Source organism: Bos taurus, chromosome 22 (genome assembly GCF_002263795.3).
Source record: "Bos taurus isolate L1 Dominette 01449 registration number 42190680 breed Hereford chromosome 22, ARS-UCD2.0, whole genome shotgun sequence".
NCBI classification, from domain to species: Eukaryota; Metazoa; Chordata; class Mammalia; order Artiodactyla; family Bovidae; genus Bos; species Bos taurus.
In genome coordinates this window covers 57179723-57204155 of record NC_037349.1, presented here as the reverse complement: position 1 = coordinate 57204155, position 24433 = coordinate 57179723, and the positions used below count along the sequence as shown (strand labels likewise).

The 24433-nt window shown below is 50.2% G+C and overlaps 2 protein-coding genes across 6 annotated transcripts in view; both read right to left on the bottom strand.

Moving 5' to 3' along the window:
- Window positions 1-809: 809 nt before the first annotated feature.
- Window positions 810-24433, bottom strand: part of RBSN (rabenosyn, RAB effector) — a 57447-nt gene continuing 33823 nt past the window's right edge. Inside the window, exons 1-12 of one of the 4 annotated variants that reach the window (XM_059879600.1) lie at window positions 23796-23975; window positions 21728-22052; window positions 17397-17537; window positions 14362-14462; window positions 13403-13448; window positions 13122-13283; window positions 11607-11848; window positions 10293-10363; window positions 7912-7998; window positions 6592-6694; window positions 5495-5599; window positions 810-4856 (exon numbers count right to left, since the gene is read on the bottom strand). In XM_059879600.1, the coding sequence (XP_059735583.1) occupies window positions 3711-4856; window positions 5495-5599; window positions 6592-6694; window positions 7912-7998; window positions 10293-10363; window positions 11607-11848; window positions 13122-13283; window positions 13403-13448; window positions 14362-14462; window positions 17397-17537; window positions 21728-21875 (2352 nt within the window). In that variant the 5' untranslated portion in view covers window positions 21876-22052; window positions 23796-23975 and the 3' untranslated portion in view covers window positions 810-3710. The other 3 variants (NM_001205700.1, XM_024982594.2, XM_024982595.2) reach the window with 3 other exon arrangements.
- Window positions 21966-24433, bottom strand: part of LOC112443501 (phosphatidate cytidylyltransferase, mitochondrial-like) — a 43547-nt gene continuing 41079 nt past the window's right edge. For both annotated transcript variants that reach the window (XM_059880129.1, XM_059880130.1), the window contains one exon: window positions 21966-22052. In XM_059880129.1, coding sequence (XP_059736112.1) covers window positions 21981-22052 — 72 coding nt within the window. In that variant the 3' untranslated portion in view covers window positions 21966-21980. The remainder of the gene's footprint in view (window positions 22053-24433) is intronic.

Below are 24433 nucleotides of genomic sequence, written 5' to 3'. Positions count from 1 at the left end.
GTGTTTAGACACTCAGGTTTCTAACATTAGGGAGGACATTTCATCCACAGGAAGCACCTCTTCTGAACTTTAAGGTCAAAAGCTCTTCTGCCTTAAACTCTTCAGTAGCCTAGCAGGGTTTTCAAAAAGACTTCAGGACTTTCAGCTTCAGCTCAGAAACATTAAGTTTGATAGTTGTCACTCCTGTCCTTACATGAGAAAGCTGGGCAAACTGAAAGTCAGTGACTCTTCGGACCCCAGAGATCTGAGTTGGCAGGGCCGACTACCACCTAGAAACTTGGAGAGGTGAATGCAGAGGACAGCCAAGATCTGCTTACCTGCAGCAGAAGCCACTGGAACCTCAGCTGGAACATGAGCTGAACGGCTGGAGGCTGAGTGTGGACTAGCATGTGAGTGGCAGCCTGAGGGACACCCTACACTCTCCTAAACATCACCTCCTCCAGGGTTAGTCCTGGGAGGTCTCAAAGGTCCAAGTGATGGCAACATCGAAGACCCACTCAGCAGCTTCCTCTCTCTTCCCGTTGCCCAATTCTGCTACCTTTGGGCAAGACACCTGTGTAAGACAGTTCATTTCATCAACACTGCAGGAATCACTGAACATAAGGGCAGAACTGGAACCCGTATTTATCCCTTGGGAAGACTCCTGGTTTTGTCTGGAGGCCATAACCACACGGGGATCACAGGAGCTGGGGCTGTTTTCTTGTACTCAGAAGTCATTAACGAGAGAACTGGTATTATTAAGGAGATGACCAGATGTTATCTGGTAATTCTTGGTGTGCACAAACACACACACATACACACACACCCTCAACCGTGAATATCTTGTTATTTTATTTTTTTAAAAAGGTTCCAATACAAGGCCCCAGAGTAGTACATGCAAATCAATGACCCTCCAACTGTCGATGTCGGGTGACCAGCACAATCTACTACCACAGCCTGTGACCTATTAGAGACCAGCCTCTCACCTTGAGTCCCATCACCCATCTATGCCAACGTCCAGCCTCCTACATGGCTCTTGGTGACTCAGGTACATTTTAGTATCTGAACAAAAGAGACACATTGAGCAGCGAGTATAATGAATAAGTGTCCTTAGTGTATTAGACAAGGGAAAATATAATCAAGGCATAAAAGGGAAAAGCTTCATTTGATGCCCGAATCCCCAGAGTCTCTTCCACACATGATCTGTGTCTAGGGACATCTGGCAACGATGGATCAAGGACTTGCTCATTTTCTGATGCGATGGATGGAGCTGTCTGCACTGAAGGGATGTAGGATGAGTGAAGCACTGACATGAGGGAAGAACTTGAAGTTGTGGTTGTGGTTGTGGTTGCAATTCATAGGCCACTTTTTCCATGGTGCTCCCCCATCCCTGTAAATCCAACATTGTGCCCATCTTTGGGTCTATGAATTCTGGGAAATGGTACAACAGAGGGATAGAGAATTCTGACTCCAGTCATGTCTGTGATTACAGGAGAATGTAGCCATGGAGGAATTCAATCACATCAGAGGGTTTTAGTTTGGTTTAGTATATTCAGTGATTCTTTTTTAAATTTAAAAACATGTTTCTTATAGGTCTGGTTCTCAGTGCTCTTAAGTTACTAACAGATTGCTACCTGCAGCTGATTTCAGGGAAAGGGTATGTTTGCTAAACTAGTCTTAACTGAAACCACCAGCTAACTAAAAGAGATATATTCTCATTAGAAAAATAACTATGAGGGCAAGCAGCACTTGGCTCCGGAACTACCTGCTTTTTGGTGCAGAGAGCTTCCTTCTTCTCGGTCAGAGAGAAAGGACAGACCGAGCAGCGAGGAGCGTGCAGTCATCCTAAGTCCCTCAAGAGTAACAGCATGAAGAGCACTGACCTTGAGGGGGTAAGGACATCTGTACCAGGCAGCATCTGAGATGCCTGACTGCCAGCTTCCCAAAACCATGACAATCAGCAAGGCTGGTAACTGGCTGACCTTAGTAACCCACTCACACTGCTTTACGAACAGGACCCAAACTCAAGAGGTCCTCCACACACGCTCCACCCACCCACTCCCCACTGCCAGGCTTCTTCATTCGGGAAGGTTCTGTACAGGACCTCTTCATTCAGCCCAAAGAGCCAGCAGGGGCTAAAGAAATGTGAATAGTGTCAACACAAATTCAGATTACTGTTACACCACAGTATTTTTTCAGACATTCCCAAGATCAACAGGGGTCTTCCCAGAATGAGACAAAATAAATTTCAGCCCTTACACCAGTAACCAGGGACCATAAGAGCCAGAGTTAGTTATGGGTATAAAGTGACTAGTGGTGAGTTATTGTTCATTATTTAACAAGCGTAACTGCAGCAACTCTACCCAGAGCTGAGCACACTTGGGTATCTGATGTCAGATGTCAGTTAAGGGTCATGTCCCTGTAAACCTAAGCACCAAAGCGAAAATTCACAATTTCCCTTTTTGCCCTTAACTGGTGAAGAGTTCAAGTACTGCGGTTCTACCAGAATGATCCTGGGTTGTGCCTCCTGCAAACATTTTACTTTTATTTATTTTTGGCCACACCACACCCCTTGCAGGATCTTAGTTCCCTGACCAGGGATTAAACCCATGCCCTCAGCAATGAAAGCTCGGAGTCTTAACCACTGGACTGCCAGGGAATTCCCCATTTAATTTCTTACTACTACTAAATGTAGGTGAGAGAGTATCTCACCAGTGCCCACGGTCAGCACAAGATGACCTGCAAGACAAAAAGGCTCATTGACGAGCCTTGGAAGTTACTGTCATTGACCTTCTGACTCAGGGGACTTCAGCTCTTCTGACAAGGTTTCATGAGGGCTTCCTGACCACCATCTCCTAAACTATAGCCTGGGCCCTTTGAAAAAGCCCAGATCAGAGTAACTGTGCCAAAGCTCTAGAGGACGCTTTCTCCGGGTACAGAAAATTGTCCCAGTGGTCATTCAATTCCACAGAGCAACACTTGGACAGAGACTCTGCTCCCAAAGTATACTACTTCTATCAGCCAAAAAGTTAAAAACTGCTGTTCTCTAAAAAGCTCATGAACAGACTCACAGTGATAACCCTGCACTGGGAGATTAACTTCCTGAAAGAGAGAAATAAGAACTGAAAGGAAGAGGGCAAGAGACCGTGAGGAAACCTCACCCCCATCACCCCTCTAAAGAGGGGCTTTCCTGGGTCTACACTGTTGCCTCCACAGTGAGACCGTCCCCGGCCATCACACAGGACATGCCCAAGAGGGCAGTGGAAGTCCCAGGCAAAAGAACATAGTCTAATGGGACAGACTTCCGCCAGAACCAAGTAAGATGTAAAGAGCTCTATGCTGTGTGTCTTGGCTAAAGGAAGGGCCCTATAAAAGGCTGCCCTCTAACACTGCAAACTGACCGACACCGGGCAGGAGCGAATGCGGGCACAAGGTGTACACGGAAGCCATTTCTGCCCACGGCCCAACAGAACCGCACTTGTGACACCTCGGCAGTGAAGATTTCACGTCCCTTCTACAGGGAAAACCCAATTATTAAAAAAAATTCAGGAAGAGCAGCAAATGCATGCTGGTTCTCCCTGTTGTCGTTCCCATTTTATTATTCAGCTGTCACAGGAAAAGCTCCCAAGTGTACAGCACCAAATAGCCAATTCCTCCACCCTAACCTTGCAGGGACCTTAAACTCCACCTTCCCCCTCCATGCTCCGCCCCCAGCCCGCCGCCCGGCCAGGTCAGTCGGTGCCCCCCTTCTGTCTGGCCAGGGTGCGCCTCAGCTCCCTCAAGTTCTCGGTCAGCACCTCCACCTCGTCCAGGCGGCCGCACTGCTTGGCGTCGAAGATGTACGCCTTGATGTTGTCGATCTGCTGGAGCAGCAGCTCCTCCTCGATGGGCTCGGCGCCCTCCTGCCCACCGTCGCTCTCCTCCTCAAAGGGGTTGGTGCAGGGGGCCTCCTCAAAGGGGTTGCCAGGGACAGGGGGGGATGCGGGTGTCCGCGGCGGGTGCTCATCTTCCTCCTCGAAGGGGTTGGGGGCGGGGCCGTCTGGCTTAGTGAAGGGATTCCCCGCCACAGCATCCTCTTCATCCTCTTCCTCAAAAGGGTTGTACTCTCTGAGCACACAGGCTGGCGGGCCAAGGGAAGGCTCTGGAGCAGGAGGGTTGGCCGTGTCCTCAGCTGAGGGGCTGGCGAGGTCTTCTTCCTCATCGAAGGGATTCAGGGAGGGCGCCTCACTGCGAGGCGACGCGGTGCTTTGGGGCAGGAACTCCTGGCCCAGGGCTGGGGGCCCAGACCACCCTCGGAAGGGCTCGGGAGCCGAGCTGGGTGGAGAGGTCTTGGTGGCAGTGCCGCTCCGAGCTGGGGAAGAGCCCAGATCCAAAGCGTGAGCGAGGTGCGTGCGTGGCTCCCTGCTCGGCTCCAGCTGAAAAGGCCTGATCTCCCGGAAGTCCAGGGACCGAGTCCGCGTGTGCAGAGAGGCCGCCTGGCCCTGCTCGCGCTCCCGCTCCCGCTCCCGCAGCACCTGCAGCTGTTCCCGCTGCAGGTCCTCCTCCTCAGCCTGCCTGCGGGACAGTGCGATGGCCTTCTCGGTCTGCTGCTGGTCGTACTCGTCCTGCAGCTGGCGCAGGTTCTCCTGCAGCGTGCGCACTTCATCCGTCCGGCCCGCGGCCTTGGCCTGCCGGATAAAGGACGTGATGTTGTGGATCTGCTGCAGGAGGGGGTCCGGGTCCTCGCTCTGCCTCTGGCCTTCCGACAGCGGGAGCCAGCCCTCAGCCTTTCTCAGCGGGGCAGGACCCCTGCGAGGGGGCGCTACCTCCCCGTTGGTCGCGCGGGACGCCAGGTCACTCCGCCTCTCCTCAAGCCTCCGCTGGGATTCCAGGGCAGCCTGGGAAGACACCAAAGCCAAAAAGAAACACGGTCACCAGGCCAACAGCCACACTGCCGGCCACCACTGCGGCCACGCCATGCCCATTCCAGTGAGACCCCAATTCCCCACCTCAGGACTATGATATCCAGCTGCTAAAATCAAGCCATGATTTTTCAAAATTAAAATAACAACAGTAAGTTAAGAGGTAAGCGTTCCTCCATCTCACATTCACTGGCTAAACACTTACCTTAAACCTCTGAGGTCTATTACCACTCATCTACACTGGACTCTCACACAATCTTAAACACACATATTATTCTCTACTTAATACTGCATGTCCCAAAGTGTTCTAAGAACTCCCTGGTGTCTGGGTCATCTGCAGCCCGTACCGCGGGGAGGACTGCCAGTCTCCATGGTATTCTAGACAAGAGAAAATCAGCAGAACCTCTGAAAGAAAAATAGGATCTGGGGGAGAAAAAGTTACTTTGATTTCTAAAATGCAAGAGGCCAGAACAGAAGGAAAACACAAACCAGAGTGAGTGAGAGGTTCTGACTTAACGACAACCTCATGGGACCTCCTGGGAGCCTGTGGAGGCCTCTGTGCTCATGGAGCCACGTGGAAGAAGCCGGGTGCCAGCGTCCCCTGCCTCGCTCACCTGCCTCTCCAGGATCCTCTTCTGCTCCATCTCCTGCTTCCTTTTCTGTTTCAGTTCCTCAAACTGCTCTTTGGTTGGCAGTGACATCAGACCAAGCAACTTTTCCTGTAGGGGGTCACGGACAATTTTACACTTAAACCCTTTTCAGGGGGGAAAAAAATGAATCTGAAGTTCCCTAGTGAGAGCCCGCTGAAGCTACGTCACATCGGTCTCAGACAGTCACCCTAACAAGCAGAGCAGGGAAGGACCTAACCCTGAAATCAGGTCCGTGCCAGCTTCCTTATGGAGGGCCAGCCTTTTCATTAGATGATCAACACCAGACATCCCGGTTACTTGCTGTCTCAGTGAGGCCTTTTCCTGCCCTCCTTGTCCATTACCACATCTGTAAGCTACCGTCTGAGCCCAACCCCCATGCCCTCCTTCCATTTCTCCCCAGCACTTTCCACCCTCTTAAACCATATATTCGGTTCTTTCTCATCCATCCCCTCTCTATAATATAAGCTCTATGAGAACGGGAAGGTCTATCAGGACACCCAGCACCTAAAACTGCCTGGGCCGCAGCAGGCACCCACCGACGACTATGGAATACAGTCATCCATCAGAAGCAGGAGGGGCCTCGCTCTGCAGGATGGTGTCAGGTAACTAACCCAACAGCACATGTACATCTCCGTCAGGAGCCGCACAGGCGACTGTGACTCTCACAAGGGCTTTCTGAGGTCGAGACGACTCAGATGCAGCCTCCCAGGTGGAGTGAGCCCTTGAACAATCACCTGTCTCCTCCAGACCAAGAGCCCAGGGAGAGCCCCCAGGAGCTTATCCCAAGGAGAAAATGCTCTGTGCAAGCAGATCCACCAGGCACTCCTCACAGCAGCGGAGAAATGGGAGCCCATCAGATGCCCAGGGACAGGGGAACAGTTACATAAAGGGTGGTGAGCACACCCAGAGCAGGGTCTATGTCACTTTCTTTTGACATGCAGATTTTTCTCTAGATGTGGCTGACACACGTGTAACCCTAAAGAGCAGGAAGTGTACGAACAGAGAACAAGCAAGCCATGGGCCCTGTCCACCCTCTGAGTGGTGGAGAGTGGCGGCTTTACCTGCACAAACAGTGTGGCCGAGTATCTGATCATCCTCTGCAGCCGCAGCGTGTTCGGATGTGGCGGCGGGTCCTGCTTCATGTCTAAGGTTAAGATCTTCTTACTGCATGAGAACAAACACGTCGCTGTACGAGGCATGGCCAGCCTCAGAAACACGGGTGAAGAGTCCCCAGTCGCCAGGCTTGCATGCCGGCAAGGTATGACGAGAAATGGGCTCCAGGCTCCCCTGAAACGTCCTTGCAAGTGAAGCCCGTTTCTTACCTGCTGGCTGTACCTGAGGCCCCAAACAAGCACAGGGCGAACGACAAACACCCAGCCACCGAGGGCCATGACCGGTGCAGCAGGGGAGCCCTGTGCTTAGTTTAGCGCTCTGCTGTCGCTGCCTCACAAGCCTCCTTTTTGTATTTATTTCTGTATTTGGCTGCATCAGGTCCTGGTTGCTGCTGCAGGCTCTCGGGTGCGACACACAGACTTCTCTTCAGTTGTGGGGCGAGGGCTCAGTAGTTGCAGTACACGGGCTTGGCTGCCCCGTGGTATGTGGAATCTCAGTTCCTCGATCAGGGATTGAACCCACATCAGAAGGCGGATTCCTAACCACGGGACCACCAGGGAAGTCCCTTACAATTCTGAACTTGGATCAAGGACCTGCATTTTCACTTTGCATCTGATCCTGCAACCTCTGTCTTTCATGTCCGGATGGACAAGGGTTCCGCATCTCTGTTTTCTGAATCACAGTACTTCCTATACCGCAAAGGGCTGAGCTAACCCCAACAGCCAATCCACAGTTAAAAACAGTAGCTGGGAAGTCCCTGGTGGTTCAGTAAGACTCGGCCACTTTCACTACCGCACGCCTGGTTCTGGTCCCTGGTTGGGGAAATAAAATCCCACAAGCCACACAGTGCAGCCAAAAAAAAAAGCAGTGGTCAAACTGAAGAAAGAGTCTGGACTCCATCCTGGTTCCAGCACTTTCGCTAGCTGGGGTGCACTCTTGCACCTATGAAATGGGGGTGTTAATCTCTACGTCACAGGGTAACTGTGGCAGAACACAAGAGCCACCCTGAGTGGAAGCAGCCCGTGACCGACACACAGCTGACGCCAACCGGCTCCTGTTCCTTTAACAATCATGAACGGTAAACTCCTCAAGCAAGTTACCGAGACGCACTGAGGGCCGGAGCTGGCAGCCCCCTCAGCCTCCTCCTCACACACACCCCCGATCACCAGGACCAGGTAAGCTAGGTCTGCTGGCCGCCCACCACCCGGTAAACCCAGCACATCCTCCACTTAAGCCAACAGGTAGGAACATCACCTAACAGACCTTACCTTAACGCGTCTATTAGCTCATACACTTTCTGCACTTCCACTCGAAGGTCACCGGCATGTTCCAGACTGTAGGTTGTCTCTCCAGCACTAGGGAGAAATAATGCAGATGTTTGATCTAGGTTTCACGGCACTGAATGGAGAGTGTGGTGTAAAAGGACTCTACAGGTTTAAGGCCTCACAGAGAGAGGGATAGTTAATTCTCTTCAAGTCATTTTAGACTCCCCCGCCATGTGGCTCTGCTGGTAAAGAATCCACCTGCAATGCGGAAGACCTGGGTTCAATCCCTGGGTTGGGAAGATCCCCTGGCAAAGGGAAAGGCTACCCACTCCAGTATTCTGGCCTGGCGCATTCCATGGACAGTATAGTCCGTGGGTCGCAAAGAATCAGACACGACTGAGCGACTTTCACTGTCACTTTCATATAATGCAATGCTCGTTCCTTTTCAAAATGTGAGTGTTAATTAACCAGAAGTCGCTTTTAATTTGCTGATGCCGTGGGAAAACCAGTGCCAAGGCCTATGACGGCCAGCTCCTAAGCTCGTTGTCAAAATAAGCAGGACTGACCCTGCTTCAGCCTAACACTTTCCCGGAACGACTTCTGTGCATCTAGGAAGAGGGATGAGTTGCTTACCCCACACCAGAGGAGAAGGCACTTTTCTTTCCTCAAAGACCACCCAGAGAGCAGAGGAGGGGACATCAGAAAAGGCCAGTGGGGGCTTATCAGTCTCAGAGGAACAACGTGGTTACCATGTGGTCTCAGAATTTCATTTACGAGGCTGCCACTCCCACCAGGCAGCTTCCCTGGTGGCTCAGTGGTAAAGAATCTGCCTGCCAAGCAGGAGACCTAGATTCGATCCCTGGAGCAAGAGGATCCCCTGGAGAAGGAAATGGCAACCCACTCCAGTATTCTTGCCTGGGAAATCACAGTCCATGGGGTGGAAAAGAGTCAGACATCACTTAGCAACTAAGCGCGCACACACACTCCCACCAGAGTGCTGAATTCCAAGTGCAGTGATGATGGTTTTTCATTTTTATACCCCCAGTAACTAACACATGGGACGAGCTTAAGGTTTCCTGAGAACAGAAGCATTTCACGTGATCTCCCAGCTATTAATCCAGCCTCAGCTATGGCCACTCAGCTCCCTTCCTGAGGCAGCAGCAAGTTAAGTTAAATAAAAGCCCTGCCAGGCTAACCTGGTTTCCCTCTATCGGGCAATCCTGGCTGGAAAAACCCTGGTGTGTTCTGTAATCTACAGACTCAGCAAAGTTGTTTCATCATCTCTAACAGCACAGTTTGCAAAAAGAACATCAGACCAGAACCAAGAGGACTTGTACTTTGTCTCGATATCACCAAGTCATGTGGAAGATAACAGGGCTGGCCTAAATCTGGAATCGCTGCCCTGGTCTCAGTCACATCAACCCACTGTGTTATCCTCGGGGCAGCCGTCAGGCCCGGCTTCGTTATCTTCTGTGTTACTTGTTCGCTTGTCACGGTCTGCACTCCCGTGATAATGGCGCTGTCTTCGCTGTGCACTGCTACAGCCCCAGCGCTCAGAAGAGTGCTTGGCACCCAACGCGTGCTTGATAAACACCCACTGAATGACTGAGTGACAGACTGAGACGCACGTACTGAAGCTCTGCAGAACTGGTCTTGGGAGGAAGAGTTAACACACCTGGAGACGTTCTCAGCAACGGTAGCTCCCCTCTGGCTAGAGGAGAGCCCACGGACCCACAGTGGTGTCGAAGGCACAAAGCAAAAACCCCACAGGACTCTGGGAGAGGAGGCCCTCGGGTGACAACGTCCTGAGGAAAGGGCTGGACGCCAGCGCACTGCCCGGAACACCAGCTGACGCTGCTGGCGTCCAGGTAGAAGGTAGGCCCACTCTAATTTTAAACCCGTGGGCAGGGGTGGGAGGAGGGCGCGTTGAGTCCAGTGAGTTCCAGGGAGGAATGGAGCAGGCAGCAGACGCTCCCAGTCAAGGACTCTCCATTCCAGGGAGGTTTACGCTTCTTTGCAGCTGCTCACAGGAGGGCAGTGTGATCCACTGAGTGAAGTGACTGCTGAGTGAACTGCAGGCAGAGAAGGGACTGTGTCCTTTCCCTGCTCTCCTTCAGAGCCAGTGGTCTCGGGCAAGAAGTGGAGAGAGGGGGACCGGGACCCAGGAGGCGCAGATACACGGGGGTAGTCGGGACAGTGGGGCTGAGAGGGCTCAAGAAACAGGGCTCCCTGCACTTCCACCGTCTGCTGGCAGGGCTGCGGCGTCTAGCTGTGAGGACTGAGGGGAAAGGGGGCAGGCCCTACATATTCAGCTACTGAAGAACTGACCAAAATGCCAGAAAACAGTCACCACTGAGTCAGTAAAACAGAGAGGAAGAGCTTACTTTAACGATGCTGCCATCTTGATGTATTCTGGAGCTTTTTGGTCAACTTTCTCCATGCAAAGCCGTAATTTCTAAGAACAAAAGAGAAGAAGCAGGTTGTGTCTCAAGATACAGAAAAGGCAACACAAAGGTTGTGTGGAATCAGTGGAGATGTATATAAAATGTGCAGTTTTCTAAATTAAAAAAAAATGCAGAGAGTGGCTTTTAGTTTTGTTCTGTTCATTGTTACCATTTTCCTGATTTACAGACCTACTCTACAAGGAAATCTTGTAGGAAGGAAAGAAGGGTGAACTTTGGCCAGATGTTTTTAAGAGGAGCAAGGCCCTCCAGGACACATGTCACGTGAGCTCGCCAAGATAGCAAAAGAGATCAGTTGCTATGGCCTTTACCTGCCAGGTGATGCCGGACACCATGCAAGGCATTGCCAGGGCTCACTTCAAAAAAGAAGGAAACCAAAAGCTCGGCGGCTGCTTATAGAAATTATCAGATCGTGAGCTCCATGTAACAATGGACAACGGCTACGTCTGCAGCTCAGCAAGGCTTTCACTGACACCATTTCTAGCAGTCTGACTATTCTCATGGTGGTTCCAGAAACACAGCCTCTGGGACCTGCAGAACTGCTAACAGTGACCATTCAGTGACGACCAGACAAAAACTCCCTCCTCCCCATCCGGCTTTGCACCAACTGCTTCCTTCCGCGCCTCCCCGTTTCCTATCACCTCCTTGCCCAACACCCTCCTGGCTCATCCTTCTCAGCCTACGGGCCTCATCCGGGTTAGGAGGCAGAGTCAAGCTCACCCCCAGTCTGACTCTAAACCGCAGGCTCTGGCCACACTCTGCTCCTGTAACGTAGCAGCTACTCAAGGCACTGCAGGGTCGCCGGTGGTAACCAGAGCTGAGGCATCTGAAGGGACTCAAAAGAGGAAGCTCTATGCTTCGGGGAAGTTTCTCAAACTCCCAAGTGAGTGTCCCAGGACCCTTCTGGTCCACAATTCACCACCAGCTCCTGCTCCCACTCTGACCCACAGAGCCTGTCCACACCACCACATGGCAACCAGCCTTCCTCCTCTTGCCCCGGGGCCACCGAAAGCACCAACCCCCAACTCTCAGGCGGGCAGGGAAGGGCAAGGAAGCAAGTTTGTTGCAACACACCCAGTGACTGCGACTCACTCAGGGCCCTAGCTAGTGCCCACTGGCAGAAACTAAAAATAACTGGAAGGAACGATTTCCCAAAGCATTCTTCAAAATCTGCGGGCGTGCACATGACGAACAGCCCGGCCTCTCGAATGGGACTCAAGCCGGTCCAGGAGTCACCTCGTAGAGCCTCACGATGTCGGGCGTGCGCTCCTTCTCGTCGATCTGCTGCTCCCTCTTGAGCAGCGTGTCCTTGCAGTGTGTGCAGCAGCGGATCCGGTCGTCATCCTTCTCGTCCAGGACGGAGCTCACGCTGCTCACGCTGCTGATGCTGCCCCGGCGGGAGCCGTGGACGCTGTTGGGTGACTGGCTGGGGCTGGTGTGAGCACTCAGGGAGTCCTTGCTGGCACTGGTGAGCTTGTCTGTAAAGAACACAGATGGGCAGTAGTGAACTCCACAGGTGGGGAGCTGATGCTGCCCCGGGCAAGAGGCACCCACACCTCTGCCTGTCGGGACTCAGGCTCTGTGGTAGGCTGGATGCCCAGTGCCTCCAGGAGAGAGCCAGGAGCCAAGGACAATCTGTCCTTGAAGCTCTGAGGCTCATCCCAATCTGGCCTTACCGCCTCCTGCCCTGCTCCAGCTGCCCGGACACACCCAGGCTCTCCCTGGGACCGTCCCCCGCAGCCTTTCCCCACGCCCAAAACCCAACTGTTACCCCTGCCAAAGCTCAGCTCAAATGGCACATCCTCCAGGAAGCCTTCCCCAATTCCTTGAGGCAAAAACCATTTGCCCACCTATCAGTTCCCACCACGTCGCTCCTCCTGGGGCACTTCCCACTTGTTCCATGTGATGACAGCTCTATGCACAGCCCAGAGCTGCCCAAGCAGTTGTGATTCCGAGGGCACAAACTGTCTCATTCATCGCTGCATCCCTATGGGTTTGTTCCAATAGGGCTACCGCACAGCAGCTGCCCAGTAAATATCAATCAGCCCAAGAGAAGGAAGGTGAAGAGTGTCCCCAAACCATAGCTCAGCTGAGAAAGGGAGTTGTCTCAGGGAGAGAGGGAACTTACCAAGGTGACACATGCCCACTGGACACCAGAGCCCCACCCAGGAAACATCTGCCCCATCCCACGTTACCCAGACACCCTGCACCCAACAGCATGTGCAGAGTCAGTGCAACTCTGCAGGGTTGCAAAACCCCCCACATCCCAGAGTCAGCCAGAATGCCTTGAGAGCATCTCCAGCAACTTTTCACCAGCTGAGAGTCAAAGTCCTAGGCCACTGGGTTCCCCCTGCCCTGGAGGAATGGATGATGCTGACAGACCACACGTGGGCAAACAACCACCAGTGAGCCAAGTCCGCTGGTTTTGTATGTGGCCCTCAAGCTACCTATGGTTTGCACACTTCAAAAAGGCTGTGTAATAAAGAGGAAATGCCACAGAGACAGGATGTGAGCCACAAAGCCTGAAGTGCTCACTATCTGGTCTCTCATGGGAAACGCTGGTCACCTCTAGCACAGACCATTGCCCTCGTGGGCCTGGCGCAGGGCTGAGGCTGCAGTGGGCCTAAGGGATCAACAGTAAAAGAATGAAGATCCCATGGGCCATACACTGAAACACAAAGCCCCCCCAGCCCCCCAGTGGAGGCTGGTCTCGATGGAGGTCAGGGTCCAGGCCGCCTCCACGTCACCTACTTGCCAAGGGAAGGCTGATAAGCTCCATGCACTTCTTGCACATGATAGACCCGCAGAGGCGGCAGTGGTGGCGGCGGTTACGGATGCTGAACTTATTCCCACAGTCCGGACAGAAAGGGACATCCTGGTCGTTGACCCAAGGCACCACGGACTTTTCTATTGCTGTGGGAAGAACAAGACAAAAACCAATCACACACAAAGGGAGGCCGTCTTAAAAAAAGAGATCGGGTCAGGATGAACGATAAAGAACAGAAGGAATGTGAGCAAAGTTCTAGAGTTACCTCGGATCTTCGCAGACTCGGTATTTGTTCTGTCAAACGCAGTCAGCTGACAAGGAGAAAAAAGGGTCAAAAGGAATGAATCTGGTGGTGGATACACTGTCTACAGGCGGAGGCATCGAGTGGGAAGGAGCACACGGGCAGTACTCAAGTCTTATGTCATCTCCAACCCCACGATGTCACAAACAACTTCACGGGGACAGACTATTAGCTTTGCATCCAGAAGGCACTCGCCTTCCCATGACCCATTCCAGTCTGAATGCCGGCTGCCCAGGGAAGCAATAGCCAGGGGCAGGCAAGGACACGGTGGGGTGGCTACCGCGAGCAAGGGGGGACCCCCGATTCTCCACAGCCCTCCTGGACAATGAAAGCGGACACAAGATTCCTGCCCCACGACGTGCACGCAGAGAGCTGAACCCGTAGTGCTGCCGTGCCGGCCTATCTCACAGCCCAGCGGATATGCATCAAGCGTTTCCAGGGCTGATGTAAAAGAGAGCAGTCATGGTACTCAAGACTCGCTCTTAAACCAACCACAGGACAAGAGGTTCCCACCCCATACGCTGGTCCTGGTGGGCACTCCTCCCGCGTCTGGCTCCCAGCCTGCTGCCATCACAAGGTATCACCCACTCTACCCCTTCGCGTGACGGTGCCTGGGACCCCCCAAATGAGGACAGGATCTGAAGGCAGAAGGGCTGCCAGGCAGTCAAGTGGGCTTCACAGGAAGGAAAAGGGAAGCTAGGTATGTGGCCAGTCATCGACCCGGGCTGCTACCCTCAGTAAAACCAGCCCAGGCTAGAACCGTGCACCACATCCTCAGCACCACTGTACGTGGGGTGTTTTCCTGCCAGCGTCAGACACACACGATAGATTTAAGGTGACACACCCACTGCAGAAATGTAAATTTCCCTTCAAAGAATTTATACTTGCAGAAAAAAAACGTGTTTTAAAACAAAAAAATTTACCTTCTCTAACCTGATTATTAATTTATTGACTTCAACGACATAGTGGTCAATTCTGGCAGCTCGGTGTTTTTTGAAGTCAGAAAGATGGCTTCGCATAGCACCTAGAAGGAAGGGAGGAGTCAACATAAATGAATTGTCATTTCCCTGAGGGAGCCTCCCTACCCTGAATTTCAAAAGCAAGCCAAAAATCTAGGATTTTAGAGTCTTAATAAAAATTTAAAAACTAGAAAAGCAAACGGAAGGAAGTTTGCTAAAATGATAACTATGGTCACCTTGGGGCCACAAAGCACATTAAGAAAGACCTCAAGGACAGAGCCTGGACTCTGGAACCAGCCTGTGCTCAATTCTGCCACACACTGTGTGACCTTGGACAAGTTCCTTAACATCTCTGTAACATGGAGTACTCAGCTATAAAATGGGGAAAACAGGAATAGCTACCGCACAGTGCTGTTATCCAGATTAAAGAAGTTAAATTTATAAAACCCTTAGAACACTGCCCGGCATGTGAACTTTTGTTAAAGAAGAAGGAAATAACATTATGGGCCTTTTTTTTTAATCTTAAACTTTTCTATACTTTTCACAGTTGGTACAATATGGCTTTTTCATCAGAATGAACACAACCCTTCTCTAAATAGCCCCCAACATACAAATGCTAAGAGACGCCTTTGTGGGGCTAGTTCAACCGATAGCATCCTCAGTCCAGCAGCCAAGACCTAGGACAATCCTCATACAGATGGAACCAAGTAGCCTTTTGTCTCAGAGCATCTGGAAGAGCTCCTGCTCAATCTCTCACCGCTTCTGAAAGCCGGCCCTGACCCCAACCCCTCCCAGCACTCAATTCATTTCTTCCTCCCAAAGACGGCTTGTTCATGTAGGTACTTTACTGTATCTAGATCTTTATACTAGATTCTTTTTTTTTTTTTTTTAAAGATTTTGATGTGCATCATTTGTAAAGGCTTTATTGAATATGTTACAATATTGTTTCTGTTTTATGTCTTGGTCTTTTGGTTGCAAGGCATGTGGGGTCTTAGCTCCCTGGCCAGGGATCGAACATACACCCCTTACATTGGAAGGTGAAGTTTTAACCACTGGACTGCCAGGGAAGTCCCAAGATCTTTATACTAGATTCTTAACCATCTATTATTCTCTTCTTCCTAGCCATAATGTTAACATCTAATTAAAATTTAGTTTCAAATTTTTAGGAGTGTTAATAAGCATTAACTCTGAAAATCTGCCATTCTCTTGACCTTTTGCAATTTGTGCCTTCCTTCAGTTGTTAAATCAGGGAAGTTAACTGGAACATCACCTTGAAAAATTTAACACTGGCAATCATGAAATAAGTTATCAAAAAACTCATAAGAGGTCATACACTTAAAATGTCTCCTTCATGTTTTTAATTGTGTTTCATATGTAACAAATAAGTATATGCATATAGTCTTATTTCTATTTTCTCCTGCCGTGATGAAAGTAAAACGTTGCCACTCTCTAATATGTTAGCCACTGGCCACACATGGAGACTGAGCTCTTAAAATTTGACTGGTGTGTGGTCGTGGAACTGACTTTGACTTTTAAATCTTATTTAACTTTAAATGGAATGGGCATCACTATCCTTTCCACCTCACATGGCTTTTATGAAAGGTGAACAAGATAATGAGTATCAAAGTATAGTAAAGTAGTACCTGGCTCCCCTAGCAATTGGTGGTTCAGACACCACATCCAATGCGGGGTTGTGGCTTCAGTCCCTGGTCAGGGAATCACGATCCCACATGGCACGTGGCTCAGCCATCCCTGGTCAGGGAATCACGATCCCACATGGCACGTGGCTCAGCCATCCCTGGTCAGGGAATTACGATCCCACATGGCACGTGGCTCAGCCATCCCTGGTCAGGGAATTACGATCCCACATGGCACGTGGCTCAGCCATCCCTGGTCAGGGAATTACGATCCCACATGGCACGTGGCTCAGCCATCCCTGGTCAGGGAATTACGATCCCACATGGCACGTGGCTCAGCCAAAAAGCAAACAAAGTATAACAAAGTACTACCAAAAAAAATCATTATTTATCCATCACATGGACAGACAGTATTATATTAATGATCACTAACGTTCAACAGTTAAAGGACACGGAAGATTAGTTCAGCTCCATGTGGCATGATCTTTTTGGTAAAAGCTTCACTGAGTTATCATTCAAATACATACAATTCACCATTTACAGCATACAAAATCAGTGGGTTTTAGTTTACTGACAGGCTTGTGCAACCATCACCAAAACAATTTTAGATTACTTCCATTACCCTTAAAAGATGATAACTCGGAAAGCAAGTAGATGATACCATAATTACACACTTCAGAAAATTAAGCTGCATGAACCGGTGGTTTTCAGTAGGCAGGTAGCATCTATATGAGAAGAGACAGTGGACTGTGTCTGGACTGATGTCCAGAGACTCGGACTCCTATTTCAGTTCTGCAGCGCCCCAGCTGCCTGACCCTGGGCAGGTCCCCATGGAGTTCAGCAACAATTAAATGAGAGTCCACATGTAAAGATTTAACTCGGTGCCTAACGCCGCAATGCTTTGTGTTTGAATGCCCAGCTCATCCTTGTTGGTTATCTCTCCCCTGCTGCTGCTGCTGCTGCTGCTGCTGAGTCGCTTCAGTCGTGTCCAACTCTGTGCGACCCCAGAGACAGCAGCCCACCGGGCTCCGCCGTCCCTGGGATTCTCCAGGCAAGAACACTGGAGTGGGTTGCCATTTCCTTCTCCAATGCATGAAAGTGAAAAGTGAAAGTGAAGTCACTCAGTCGTGTCCGACCCTCAGCGACCCCATGGACTGCAGCCTTCCAGGCTCCTCCATCCATGGGATTTTCCAGACAAGAGTACTGGAGTGGGGTGCCATTACCTTCTCTGTATCTCCCCCCACTAGGACACAAAGGTCATGGGACGCTTACAACCATGCAGGTTTACTGGTGTCTCTTCAGCCAACTCGGAAAACATACAGACGCTCAATAATGAATGAATGAATGAAAAGCATTTCTTACCAAGCTCCTGGGGTTCCCACATGTAAGGATCGACCCCTCCATAGCTGAAAGACTCGTATCCTTGGGTGCCTGATTCAGCTCGATCATCTCCTTCCCGTTTCAACAGCCTGTTCTTTGCTTTCCTAGCCTTCTGGACAAGACCTTAAAAAATGGAACAAACGCCATATGAATCCATGAAGAATACCAGTGGAGTGTTGAGGTGCTACAGGAACAGCACTCAGATTTCCCCCATCAACAGGCTCCCAGTGCATTTCATGAATTCTCCTGTACCAGGGTTCTTTCATTCTTCAAGGACAGAAGCAGTAGGAGGGAAGGAGGCAAACTTCTAGGACCACTGTCCCAATCCCATCCTCCAGCCCGTATCATTATAGGGATCTTCTCGCTTAAAAAAATAATTGATTTAAATCAATTATGAAGTTAAGGGGAGACTCAATGGCAGGCTGAGGTCTGCCTACCAGAAAATTGGTTCTGAGGTCAAGACTCTTGGATTCAAAGACCTGGACAAATACTATGAAAGGTCTGTACATGCTGGACGTGTAGTACAGAAGGGAACCCCTGGGTCTCGGGTCCCATAAGAAAGCTGCAGATGGTGATTTCAGCAGTACTGTTATGATTAAGTCTAGTCTACAATCTTAGGGCTGCAAAACAGACTTCAGATAAAATTCAAGAACTTCAAGGACAGTTAATAGTTGGAGGCCAAGGAAGGACATACAAGGAACCATGTGCTCCTATGAGGACAAAAACGCCCAGTCGAGAGTTCGAAAGGTGGAGGGAGGGCTAGCCAGCAGGGGCATGAGGACACTACAGAGAGCATCGTCTCCCCCCCAAGTCACTCCCTAGCCTTGGGTCTTGCCTCCCAGATTCCAGCAAGACAAATGGAATCAGAATCTGTATGAACACCAGAGTGGCCCCCAGATTTTAAGTTTCCCAAATAAGAGGCTGATTAAGAGGAACAGAGAGAATCAGGAAAGATAATTCAACTGACAGCCCTTGTGTCCTGAAAAGGCTCTGGTAAAAAAAAAAACAAAATGCATTTCAGACAAGGCACATGTCCTCAATTCAAGATGGACCAGGCAATGAACCCTTCCTGAAAGGTTTTGTATGGCTTTGGGGCAGAAGGCAGCTACAAAGGAAGCCTAGAACCCACAGTGTAGCACAGAGAACTCTACTCAATGCTCTGTGGTGACCTAACCAGGAAGAAAATTCAAAAAGAGGGGGATGTTTGCCTACGTATAGCTGATTCACTTTGCTGTATAGCAGAAACTAACACAACATTGTAAAGCAACTGTACTGCAATAAAAATTAAAAACAAGAAGGAAAGAAAACAGTCCCCCCAAAAGATCAAAAATAAATAAATAAAATAATTTAAAAAATAAATAAAGTAAGCTTAGTGAAGGCACCAGGAGGACCATGGGCTGTAGACACAGTGTCCCTCTGATGCCAGATATTGGGAGTTAGGAAAGAAAACAGCCCATAACCTGCCCTTGAAGGGATGGTGAGGCTACTTTTAAGAGGCTATGTTGGAGTTAGAACCAAAGCTTAAGTCAACCAAAGAAGGTTCCTCTTGTAGCCTTCCATTGTGACCAACGCTAAACGGAAAATGAGGAACGCCCTCCCTAATAAAAGCAGGCTTTCGTGCTCGCAGCCTGGCCCCTTAGCTGGCATCATCTTTGAGAGTTCTTTCCAGTCCCAGGTTTTCCAAGCACCCACAAGTCAAGTAAAGGAAGCAGGAGGAAGGAGCAAGGAACTCCACGTGGAGACGTAGTTTCCAGTATCTGATCAGCCCACAGCATTTCAGCTCAGTACCACGTTTCTCCTTTCCATTAGTTGAGAAGAAAGCCGGAGTCTTGACTTCTTGCAAATGTTTTGTGATTATGAGCCAGATGAAAGGAGAGGGGCCTAAAATCTAGGTGTCTGATTCATTTTGCCCATCTTCCCTTCACAGCCAAAGCTGACAAGAAATCCACTGTCTCTCAAAGGAGGCAGAAACACAAAAGCAGAGAGAAACACTGACAGAAAAGAGGAACTAAATTTGATAACTTCCAGTCTCTTTCTAGCCAGGATTCACGATTAACCCTCACTTCCTTTCAGACGGAAACAAAAGGTCCTCTATCTATTATTTCAATAATCTTACACATTTTCCCTAATAGAAGCGCAGTCGTCCCAGCAATGTGAAGACACCACTCTCTAACCTCTCTAGCCACCAGCACCAAAGCCTTAGCAGAATCCCAGTATACGACCCAGTCCAGCTGACACCATGACTGGGTGTTCACGGAAAACCACGGAGCCCCTCAGTTGTCCCAAGGCCACTTAGACAAGCAGTTCATTTGTTTGCTAGTTTTCCAGCTGCAGTGTTCGCTGTGATCAGAATACAGGGCCTCACCTCCGCTGTGATGCCACGGGCAGAGCATGGAAGACACGGGGCCAAGGCCTAGTTCTGTCAATCCCTGCGTGACCTTGGAGAAGTCACTGTACATCTCAGAGTCTTGCTGTTTCTCTGTAAAATGAGATCAACCACCTTCCTGCAGGGTTGTTGGGAGAGTATGTGAAAGAACACACATTTCTCTCTTGTTCTTTCTTCTCTTTCGTCTCCTAAGAGCCTCCTAAGAGGCTGCTCCAGACTCTGCAGCCAGAAGCCACCTCGTCCACTGTAGCCCTCAGGATTCTGAAATGTTCAGCTGTCATATTTTTTGTCAGAGGTTATAAGTAGTAATGCTTTCAACAACTTTTTTTCTGAACTGAAAAGTGAGACAGGGAGTGAGATTATTTTGATTACAGGCGGTGTGTGACTCACATGTGTGGAGGCCAAAGTCCACTTAGGAATACATGGATCACTCCTTTCTCTCCCACCCGACAAAGTTGTGAATACGGCATCAGACCTTTTTAATTTCATTGCCTTCAGAAGTGTGGCCAGCACTTAACTGAATCACTAGGAAAGAGCGTTCCAGAGCACCAGCATCGTACTTAGGGGTTAGAGTCTGAAGTCTAGGAAATGAATACTCTGAACAGCAAAAATTGCCTTCAAAAATTCTTTTTACAACCCTTTAGGACCTGAGGGTCCTTGGAAGCTCACCAAGTTTGGAAACTTGGAAGACACCAAGTTTCACCTCTGTGGGTTTTCCTCCTTACATTTCAACCATACCTTCCTTTTCCTGCGCTGCAGAGGGCAAGGTGCAGTGAAGGAATTAAGGATGGCAGGAAAGCCTGAATCTGTGACAGGTAAACGGGTGTACAATGTGCCTCCGCTTACATAGCAAAGGAAAGGAATTCCACCCCAAAACCCTCTGGCACTGCCAGTTGGATAATTCAAACAGGCTAGAAGAGACAGCAGAGAACAGTAATTACACTTACTGGGTTCAGAGCCAGGCTCCACCTCACTGTGCAGCTTCACATTATATGTGAAGCCTCACTGTGTAGGCATTATCTCGGCGTTTCATGTGTGTGTCTGGAATCCTCATCAGAAAGATGGGGCTCATTGACAATACAGTTATGGTGAGAATTCAATGAAATTGATGCAGGGGAGTGTTTTTAATACTGCCTGCTAAAAAACCTGGAAATGGCACCCCACTCCAGTACCCTTGCCTGGAAAATCCCATGGATGGGGGAGCCTGGTAGGCCTACAGTTCATGGGGTCACAAAGAGTCGGACACGACTGAGCGACTGAACCGAACTGAACATGGAAAACACTAGAAACATGTTCTCTATTGTTATTATTAACTTACTCTTAGTTATCGTGTGATGGTGGTGTCAACTACAAACTGGCACTTACCAAGAGCATTGCCAACAACTGAACAACAAAGCGTGTGCCACCTGCCTCTGGAGACTGAACCCCACGCTGCTCTAGCTGCTGACCTTCAGCAACCCCTGAGGGAGTTCAGGGTGGAGGGAGGTGCTCTGCGCTCCAGGGAATCTGGTGGGACAGCTCTTTAGATAGTTGGGTGTTTTGGGGAACAGATTTTATGATCTCAATCCTTGGATCTCCTCATATCTAGAGAAGCACTAAATCCCTTCATGGTGACATCAGACCCTCATGACTAACAAAAAACCTGTTGTAAATTGAGTGCTTCATGGTACTGAACTCCCCCTTCACCAAAACCTTATATATTGACTCTCCCCCACTTCTGCTTTGGAGCAGTCTCTCAGAGCTATCTGAGATGCTGCCTCCAGAGCTGCAGTCCTCATTTTGCCCCAAATAAAACTTAACTCACAACTCTCAACTTGTACATCTTTTTTTAGTCCACAGTGGCATCCATGGGAGCTGATAAAAACCATCCCATGAGTTAAAGCTCCAAATGACAGAACAGGATAAGCAGGAAATCCTAGCCTCTTACTTTTAATTTGCCCTTTGACATCACGGTCTTCCCCGGAGTGCTCTTCCTCATAATGTGACTGCAGCTGATAGAAAGACTGCAGGTCCTTCAGGCACAAAGGGCAGAGGAAGCCCTCTCTCACTTCTCCTGGGTCATCCAGAGACGCCATGGGGTGTCTCTCTCAACCCCCAAAACGCAGGGGCCTCATGCCACGAGTCAGCTGGATTCCTCCACAAGAGACAAGGGATCCCACAGCATTAGCTTAGACAAGGGATCAAGCAGCACCCAGACGATGGGGAAGTGGCATCATGGTCCCAGATGAGGTGTCCTCTCTGGAGCAGAAGTCCTGCGAAAGGAAAAAAGAAAAGGGAGGGGGTAACAAATTCAGGCAAATTAGCAGCAACTGAGAACTTTCCTTGTTCTTTTCACAATTCAAGATGGGTACTTAATGTTTTCCAGTGCAGGCCTGAGAATACAAACTGCTTTCCCAAATCCTTAGACGGAAACCTAAAACTTTGTAAGCTGAGACCATCACTGGACAACAACTCAATGAAGACGGAAGCACAGACTCCTGAAGATAAGAAAGGAAAATACAACATCAAAAGGGTCAATTCTCTAACATTTATTCCAACTTCATAATGTGCATGCCATGTCTGAAGTAGTTCTCAACAAGCAGAAGTTTTTACTTGACTCTCTTTCCCTTGACCATTTATTCAACTACATATATGGAGTTTTTGCATCTGTATCAGAAATGCACTGATGTTAAAGGGATAGCATCTATCCTAGAAACCAAACAAAAATGTCAACTTCAGTCTAAGGAGCAGCATTAGAAACTTGAGTGATCAGAAAGAAAAATCTACTTTGATCGCCTCAAACTGAAAATAACACAAATATTTATCAAAAAAAAGAAAAATATATTTGTGTCTTATTTTGTACGGTACTTGTTCATAAACTTACTAGACTTCATAAACCAGCAAACCTAACATTCTCCCTGCCTCAAAAATAAAAGAACCCAGTGCTTAAACAATTCAGAGTTTAATAAGTTACATTTTCAGTTTTATCCAGCCTGGACAAAGTCACTTTCAATGTCAACTTGAAAAGACTCCCAGCCACAGGGAAAAACGTAGGCAAAACCATTCCACCAAAGCCAGAAAAACTTCTCAAGAATCTGAGGCCACAAACGAGGGTGGAGAGTGAGCAGGAACGTATGAACCTCAGCTTTGAGCTGCCGATGGACCCGCTTACAGCCCACTGAGGAGGGACTGCCCAGTCATCAAAGCCAAGCGGGGTCGGTGTCCCAGGAAATAAACAAATGAAACACGAGGTTCCTGTTTTCTTCCTCCAGTGAAAAAGCCCGATGATTACATACAATCACAGCTCAGCCCCTTCCACAGACAGCCGCTGAAAGAACAAGCAGTTCCTAGCCAGAGGATCACCCGAGCCTCCTCTCTTCCCACTCACCCAACCAGCCGCAAATCCAACACACACTCCCGAAATCTCAAGGCACCCTCACGTCCTCGAAAAAGCACTGCTCAGGGTGTTCTGTCCCTGGCACCTCTCCTCACAGCACTAACCTCAATTTGTAATCACAGGTACACAAAGCGACGAAAACCCACAGCCTGTGAGCTGTGTGAGGGCAGAGGCCACGTCCATGTTCCTACCACCACACCCGCAGGTCAGTGCCCGGCACCAACCTCCGATGATCCCAATAACGCCCCGGGAGAGAATGAATGAATGAACGAACTCTTAAGATCACGTAACCAAACACCCACTACAAACCACCTAGCTGGGCCCCACGTCCACAACACAAGCGAGACCCGCATACCCGAAATCCTGTCCGAAATCCAAATAAGGCCCACGGTTCCTGCAACTCCTCGTCCAGCGCGAGCGCCGCCGGCCGCTCGCCGCAGCCTGGGACCACGCAGCCCCCCGCCGCAGAACCCAACACCGCTAACGCGTCCCCGCGCAGCCACGGCCGGAGTAAAAGCACCGCGGACACTCGGGTGGGGCGCGCGGCAGGAGAGGCCCGGCGCCCACCACGCAAGTCACACCCACCACAACACAGGGCCACCCGGCCACCGCCACCAACCGCCCGTCTGCTTGCCGAAGCGGGGTGGCGCCCCAACCCGGAGAGTCGCCTGGCCTTCTCTGTACCCTGCTCGGGCCTCCCCCGGGCGCTCAGGCCTGTCCAGTCGTCAGACGCGGGCTCCGGGCCTCCACAAGCCTTCACTCGGGCGCGGCCGCCATCTCCATCAACACCTCGGCGCTCGGCAGGCACGCCTGCGGCGGCACCGAAACCAAAAGACCGGGGGAGAAAACACGTAGGAGCGCCGAGTCATCGAGAGGCCGGAAAAAAATTCCCCAGGAACGGCGCAGCGGCGGCTTCTGCGCAGGCGCCGGAACGAGTGGTCGGGTTTGTTTTGTTTTTTCCCTTCAGTCGTGTCCGACTCTGTGCGACCCCATAGACGGCAGCCCACCAGGCTCCGCCGTCCCTGGGATTGTCCAGGCAAGAACACTGGAGTGGGTTGCCATTGCCTGCTCCGAGTGGCCGGGTGACGCTCCTTGATTATACGTTTTTCCCAACCCCGGAACTTGGGGTTGTTGTTCAACTGCTAGGTCGTGTCTGACGCCTTGTGACCCCATGGACTGCAGCACGCCAGGCTACCCTGTCCTCTTTCTCTCTGTCTCGGAGTTTGCTCAAACTCATGTCCATCGAGTGGCGATGCC